At 34.2% G+C, this 8,211-nt stretch overlaps 1 protein-coding gene across 1 annotated transcript in view; it reads left to right on the top strand.

The window, feature by feature from the left end:
- Positions 1–690: 690 nt before the first annotated feature.
- The window catches only part of LOC117102043, a 38,395-nt gene continuing 30,874 nt past the window's right edge, over positions 691–8,211 (top strand). The window contains exon 1 of the mRNA XM_033242258.1: positions 691–775. Coding sequence (XP_033098149.1) covers positions 691–775 — 85 coding nt within the window. The remainder of the gene's footprint in view (positions 776–8,211) is intronic.

Below are 8,211 nucleotides of genomic sequence, written 5' to 3'. Positions count from 1 at the left end.
GCTGCACATATTCCATTTTATTAATAAGATTTTGCTGATAAGGGAGCAAAACTTGGCTGCCGTATTCAAGTACCGGTACATGTCTAGAAATTTAAAAAAAAAATAATAATTTCATCAAAACATTGGGATTCTTAGATCCAACAGTACGTCTGATGAACTCATTTAGCCTAAGACACTCAATTGGTGACTATTTCAATGTGCTTACTCCACTTCAAATCTCTGGAAATGATGACACAATTAACACTATCAACAACATCCAGACGGTTGCCATCAATCTGGTACAGGGTGTCATCACCACCAGTGGTTCTGGTGATGCTGAGCACTTTACATTTATCTGGATTGAGACTCATACCATTATCCCTACCCCATTGGACCATAGTATCAATATCATTTTGAAGGATTTGAACATCCCTAGCTTCTTTAATATCCCTGTATGCAACAGTGTCATCCGCATATTGGGGTACCTGTGAATTAACGAGATAAGGTAAGTTAGAGACATACAAATTAAAAAAGTAAAGCAGCAAGCACAGACTTTTGGGTGACACTCGATGGCACATGTATCCATTCTGACAGAAAGCATTTGTACGATACTCTTAAGGTATTTTGTTATGGATTTTATTATTTCTAAGATGATTAGCGCCCCCATACATGTTGAAAATTATTTTTATTTCCTTGTTTTGGCTATTCGCTATGGATATGTTCGTCGTCATGTTTAAAAAAATGTTTATTTTTATCTGTCTATTACATGGCTTTCTTTCAGTCATCTACTGTGAAGGTATTTCGTTTCATTTTGTTAACTTGCTCGTAAGCTTTTAAGTTTGATTACTACTGTAATTGATTTTCCATTATAATGTGTATTAACTGGAATCAAAAATGAATGTAGATCACCCCATCGGCTACTTATTGTTGATCACTATTGTCGTTTCACCATAGAGAAAATAGAATAGAGGAAATGTTTGCGAATCTGTCACAGTGATTGCAAATCATATAATTTACTTTTAGTTATATTTTAACTAATATATTTTCATGATACTATCAATACAGGTGTGTAGGTTTGGGTTACGTGGGACCGTACAATCTGCTATTGTAAAGTTAAAGAGTCTTCTACAATATCGAATAATGAACCTGAACAATTTATGTTAAAGCAATCAGCTGAAAATTCAGTCACAAGACAATTAAAAATACATTTAGAATTTGTTGTTAGGGGTGAGAGCCTATGCAGTAATTTTGTTATTTTTTAAACGGGTCTAATTTCTTAAAGAGGCTTATAGAGTGACTCTGATTATATGAAATTTCCATCATTTGAAATATCTCATCAGGTTATTTCCATTGATGTTTTCATTATTAATTATGTATATTTTAATAAAAGTTCAATCAAAACATATTTCAGATGTTACTTTTTTTGTTTGACTGTGTACTAATCAGTACAATTTATTTTGAATAACAAAGTCTCTTTTTATTTAGTTTGTGTAGACTTTTATTTTGGGTCATCACATTTGTGGAAACAGACTATTTCGGTTTGAAAACATGGAACGACCTTAAAGAAATATGTGAACAATCAGGCTATCAACTTGTAAGCATAACCAGTTCAGATGAAAACGATGCAATCTTGAACTTCCTCCAAGATAATTGCACACGTGGAAACTACGCCATCGGATTATCCCGCCAGATAGGAATTTATCCTCAAAATGCTTGGAACTGGGAATCCGGTGATACTGCTATGGAGTTGTTATGGGGCAGTAATGAACCAAATGTTCCTGTTAATGACTCTGCAGTAGTGTATATGACGACCCTGGAAGAATTCGGACCTGGCAAATGGTACGACATTGAGAGTATCGCGCTAATAGGGTCTCAAACTGCAAATACTGAATATGGTTATATTTGTGAAAAATCAATAAGTAAGTGGCAGTAATCAATCAATACCTTCAATTATTATTAGAACCACTGAAAAACATAAAGTGTACACAAGTAAATCTGACACATTCAGAAGACTATTACATACTTTTTTTTCGTTTCACAGCAACCACGCAGTTATCCACCACTACTGATGGCACACCGATGCAGTCATTTTCTAGCAGTATTATACCATTAAGTTCCACTTACCGTATGCATACGTCAGTAGTAGCCACGGTAGATGGTGAAACCAAAGACAGAACTGGTATTAGTGATGAGCCAATTACGAAACCTAACACAGAAAATAACAAAGGTAGGAAATAAACCTGTACGTCATGGGTCGTATTATAGTAGAGACTGAGACAACTATACTAGTTTTCTCAGGTAGAGATCAGTGGTCGTATTGAATTGAATTGAAAATAAATGTGAAGCATGTAAGATCTCGTTACCGCGGTTCAATTTGTTGGACGACGCGACGCTACAACGAAATAAATTTCCGAATAAATTTCAATTTATTCAGAAAACCTCAGGAACATAGAAGTAAAGAAGTAAGCGTGCAATAACTTTCAAACAATAGAAGAATTTCATTAAAAAGGATAAGTTATTCATACAAATACCAGAATAATTAAAATAAAAACCAAGAAGAAATTGGAGAAAAAAATCAAAACACAAAATTCAATCAAATCAATAAGAGGCGAGAACAGAACAACACATAAACAGATACAAGCAAAACAACAAACCATGAAAATATATAATTTGCTTAAAACTATGCCAGAGAGGTATTTCTATACTACAGGTGTGTAGGTTTCGGTTACATGTGACCGTACAATCTGCTATTGTAAAGTTAAAGAGTCTTCTACAATATCGAATAATGAACCTGAACAATTTATGTTGAAGCAATCAGCTGAAAATTCAGTCACAAGACAATTAAAAATACATTTAGAATTTTTGTTAGGGGTGAGAGCCTATGCAGTAATTATATTATTTTGTAAACGAGTATAATTTCTTAAACAGAGGCATATATGGTGACTCTGATTATATGAAATTTCCATCATTTGAAATATCTCATCAGGTTATTTCCATTGATGTTTTCATTATTAATTATGTATGTTTTAATAAAAGTTTTGTATTTATTATTTCTTACATCCCACATTATTGCTTTTGTAAATTACAAGATTGAACTACAGTTCGTGATGCTTTAGTTATTCCCATTATGAAGCTTAATAATTTGAGTTATTTTTAGTTGTAAGAAAACCGCCTTTAAAATAGTATGACAAATATAAAGTAATTAGTACACATTGATAAGCTTTATTTTGTTAAATTCTTAATTGCAATATGAATTCGTTTTTAATTGTGTTTTACTTGTTATAGTAAAATACAGTTTATGATGAAGAGTATTTTTGTAAAGCGCCATGTAAATAATGCTTAACAAATCAAAACATATTCCAGATGTTAGTTTTTTTTCTTTGACTGTGTACTAATCAGTACACTTTATTTTGAATAACAAATTCTCTTTTTATGTAGTCTGTGTAGACTTTTATTTTGGGTCATCGCACTATGAAGCTACATTTGTGGAAACAGACTACTGTATTTCGATTTGAAAACATGGAACGACCTTAAAGAAATATGTGAACAATCAGGCTATTAGATACAAGCAAAACAATAAACCATGAAAATACTTAAACAGACCACTACTACCAAACAAAGACGGATTTTACTTGATTCAAAATTCTATTAGCAATTTCAGTTAAAATATTATTATTATTATTATTATTATTATTATTAATAATAATAATAATAATAATAATAATAATAATAATAATATCAGCTACAGTGATCGGTGAACCTAAAGAAAGAACTGGTTTCAGTTGTGAATCATTTACTCCTACAATCGGAACGTTCATTCCCTTCGCAATTCTATTATTATTATTATTATTATTATTATTATTATTATTATTATTATTATTATTATTATTATTATTATTATTATTATTATTGTTGTTGTTGTTGTCGTTGTCGTCATCGTCGTCGTCGTCCCCATTATTGTCATCATCATCATCAATATCTTTATCATCATCATAATCTTTCATCATCAGAATCATCATCATCATCAGCATCATCAACATCTTCATCTTCATCATCATCATCATCATCATCATTATCATCATCATCATCATCATCATCATCATCATCATCATCATCATCATAAACATCTTTATCATCATCATCGTTATCATAATTATACATATTATTCTGTAGGCTTATTGTGATTTTTTGTTGGTAAAACTTTTTTCTTTTATTTTCAGATTTATTCATGATCATGCTGGCGTCTGTGTTGTCGTTTGTTATTGGTAGTGTAGTTCTAATATTACTCTATAAGTACGTATACCCACATTCGATCGGTTTATGAAATACACCATAATATTTATATATTCATAAAGAAATTACTATTGCAACACAAATGATCACAGCACATGTACTTTGTCTAATTTGTTGGTAACAGAAGGGAATGAATTACAATGAACAAGAACAAAATAAACATAGGTAGACGTATCCCTGTTCAGTGCCAAAATATAGTATTTGAATATAACAGGACCAAGTGACTACTGTATTGTTGATAAACAACTTTTTGTTTTGTTTGATATTATCCCAGATTCAATGTATGTGAAAGCATATATTTCCTCCATGGTGAAAGTAAAAAGGTCCCACCTAAAACTCTGAGCTCACAGGCCGGAGTGCCCATCTTTTTTCTAACGGCGTTTGGGCCAGACTGTGCAAGACTGTTGGGGTTGGGGGGGGGGTGTGGGGGTTGCCACTCCTCCCACACATGAACTTTTCTGTTTACCTTCCCAATGTATGTTGTTACGCATTTATACTCCTGGGTAGAGGGAAGCGACTTGCACAACGAGGGTAACTATATGTGATACTATAATATAGAGCATTTCAATAAATACGAATTTTATTTTTCCGGTTGTTCATTTTAAGGTTTCGTGATCAATTATGCTGCAAGTCTAAGAGAGAAACGGAACATGAACTTACGAATGGTGTAGATGAGATTATGCCGTGTGATATATACAGTATCAGTTTGGATAATGGCAAACATTTATGTAAAGAAAACACATCAGGGAAAAAAAACGCATCCAGGTACTATTGAAGTTCAAGGCAATAATACGCCATTATACGTTAATCAGATCTCAGGGGGCATGACATAAAGCGTTCAAATGCTTATGAATGCAGAAAAAAATCCTGCTTACGAACAATATCAAGAAAAGGAAATAGTACACGTGTATGCTGAGATCAAAGACGAAGCTCATCCAATTGATCCGGAAAGACTTTACGATTCACCAGATTAATCTGGTGATGAAAATATCTTATTGTGATCCGTATGAAATACACTTATATATGCTTTGTGTACAAAACCTGACAGAAATATAAAACATGTTGCCATTGGTCGAATTTTATTATAAAAATGTGATTAGGATAATGGTATGATGATGATGATGACGACGACATCACAACCACCATTATTATTATCGTGGCCACCACCACCACCATCATCGTCCATATCACCATTATTATTGTCGTTTTCGTTATAATAATTGCTACCAGCCCCTTCATCATTATTATCACAGTATACCATGTCAATTAATATTTTTATATCATGATTCTATTCTTTTAAAGTGTACTTTGTATTTATTTTCATGTATTATCTTGATGAGTGGGATATGTGCGTCACTAGAGCAATAACATTCAACCTCACCACAAGACAATTAGGGAGGGGTATGTTGGTCGGTAGGACATTAGTGGATTAACGAACCTCAAAACGCATGTTCCATTAGGGGAGTGCATGTGGGTCACTAGGCAATGACCCTACCTCAAGGCGCGTAGTTCAATTAGGGAGGGATATGCGGGTGAACAAAACTTTTGGGGAGTGTCCATGCCAATGATGCATTGCTTGTTGAGATTAAGCATATTATGTCTTTGTATCCTTTGGGTGGATAATAGCTGTTATGGCGCAGCATTATTTTATTTAATTGGAATTTCTTTACAGTATTAATAAAGCAAAATGATAATTCTTTGGTCAACAGTATTTATATCAAATAACAATGTTTTTTGCGTTATTATCTAACACCAACTTACATGTCTATACCTTTCCTTGTTTAAATACTGGAAGATTTGCCTGGAGTATTCAAATTATAATGTAACCAATAAGTGCATAGGCTTTAATAATGATATTCAATGCAATCCATTTTCAGTACGTATTATCCATGGCAAAATAATTATTGTAGAACAAGTACCGGTACTATACCTTTTTTAAAAAAAAAAAATAGATTATTTAATAAATTGCAGCAAGTAGACTCATTTAGAATGGAATGTTTGCGTATGTTTTGTTTCTTGTTGTGTATATAAATATATATATATATATATTGTATATACAACACATCTAGATATATATATATATATATATATATATAGATGTATATATGTATATATATGTATATATATGTGTATATGTATATATGTATATAGGCCTATATATGTATATATATATTTGTATATATATATATATATATATATATATAATAGTCATGTGTGTGTTGCACGTATGTTCCACGTATTATAAAGAAAAGTACGTGTGCCGGAGACAAACTACTGTAAAGAAAATGTTGACATTTCGGAACATAAATATATTTTATTTAAACGAATATTTCGTCCTCTCCTGAAAACTTCGTCAGCGTAACTGATCTACATTGCATAAAGCATATACACAATAAAGGTGATAGTTATTTCTATCAATAGGCGTCTAATTAAGAGATTAACAATGAAACTATAGAGCGTATGTAATGAGTATAATTCTCAAGTGTACAGATAAATAGCAAGGATTATAATATAAAACATGTAGTATAGTGATATGTATCAAGATCATTTGATCATCTTTTCAAGAACTGTGAGGACATACTAATTTTACCTTTTCAATACATAATTAACTACTGTTTCTCCTATGGGTGCTGCCCCACCCCCTGGCTGTGTAGCTACCTACTCCCGATTTATAAGGGTAAAGGCCTTCTTAGAGTTCCTGATTCATATAGAGGTGTTGCTTTACTTTCATGTGCCCTTAAATGCTATACTTACATTTTAAATAGAAGGATTTTGTCTAGGGCAGAGGATAATGACATATTGCCTCCCCAGCAGCATGGCTTCCGCAGCGGCAGATCGACCGGCAGTGCAGTCGAGGAGCTCCATACCAAGATCCATGAAGCCCTTGCTTCCCTAAGATTGCCATTATATGTAGCCTTTGTTGACTTTAGGAGGGCCTTCGACTGCATTGACCGGTCAATTCTTCTGCGAAAGCTATCTGACATGGGTTTATCTCACAAAATGCTAAGAGCAGTCTGGTCTATTATATCAATTAACTACATAGAGATCATGTCCAATGGCTCATTAAGTAGGAACATGACTCAGACTAAAGGACTCACACAAGGTGACTGCCTCTCGCCTCTACTATACGTTCTCTTTACGGCCGATTTGCCACAATGGATCGAAGCTGATGGTTCCTGTACAACTTTGTTGTACGCTGACGACCTGGCGATTTGCTCTAATGAGTCACCTGAGTTGCAAGCTGCACTCAATAGGCTTTTTAATTATTGTAAAGAAAACATACTAACAGTCAATACGGATAAGACTATAATTGTTAAATTTAGAAGAGGCGGGCGACTGCGTAAGGACGATGTTATATTGTATAATAGAAATCAGATTGAGTTTGTTTCGAGCTTCACATAACTAGGTGTTGTCCTGATGACAAAGGGTGGAGTTAGTGGACACATTGACCATTTAAAAAAGAAGGGAATTTCCGCTTGCGCGAGATTAGCCATCAATATGCCTCTAGCTCGCATGACATTAGAATCTCTGGAACGTCTGTTTCTCTCGGTAGTCATACCTTCTGCCACATACGGTATCTCCGCGCTCGTTAACAGACTTACCGCGGAGGATTTCGACTTTCTAACGACAGTTCAATGCCGCTTGCTTAAATTTTGGTGGGGTATCTCAAAATTCGCCTCATTCATCCATATTATAAAAGCCTCTGGATGGCTTGCTGCGGGGCCATTGATAAAGGCACATTTTTGCGAAGGAGCCCCTTCCGCTTCTATTACCTCTCCAGTTCGGTGCCGTTCCCCTTCAGTGGAACTAACGGGGTCTCACAGGAAGGTATGGGGGAGATGGTTAGGCACAGCTTTCCACTCGCTTTGGTGCTATAAGCGTTCATGCTTCCATCTCAACTGCGACTGCAGGTGTAGATTATGTGGTTCCGCGGAGAAC

The sequence above is a fragment of the Anneissia japonica genome, unplaced genomic scaffold, assembly GCF_011630105.1.
Source record: "Anneissia japonica isolate Jap-2015-1 unplaced genomic scaffold, ASM1163010v1 scaffold997_len2565447_cov190, whole genome shotgun sequence".
NCBI classification, from domain to species: domain Eukaryota; kingdom Metazoa; phylum Echinodermata; class Crinoidea; order Comatulida; family Comatulidae; genus Anneissia; species Anneissia japonica.
This window is presented reverse-complemented; position numbering and strand designations above follow the sequence as displayed.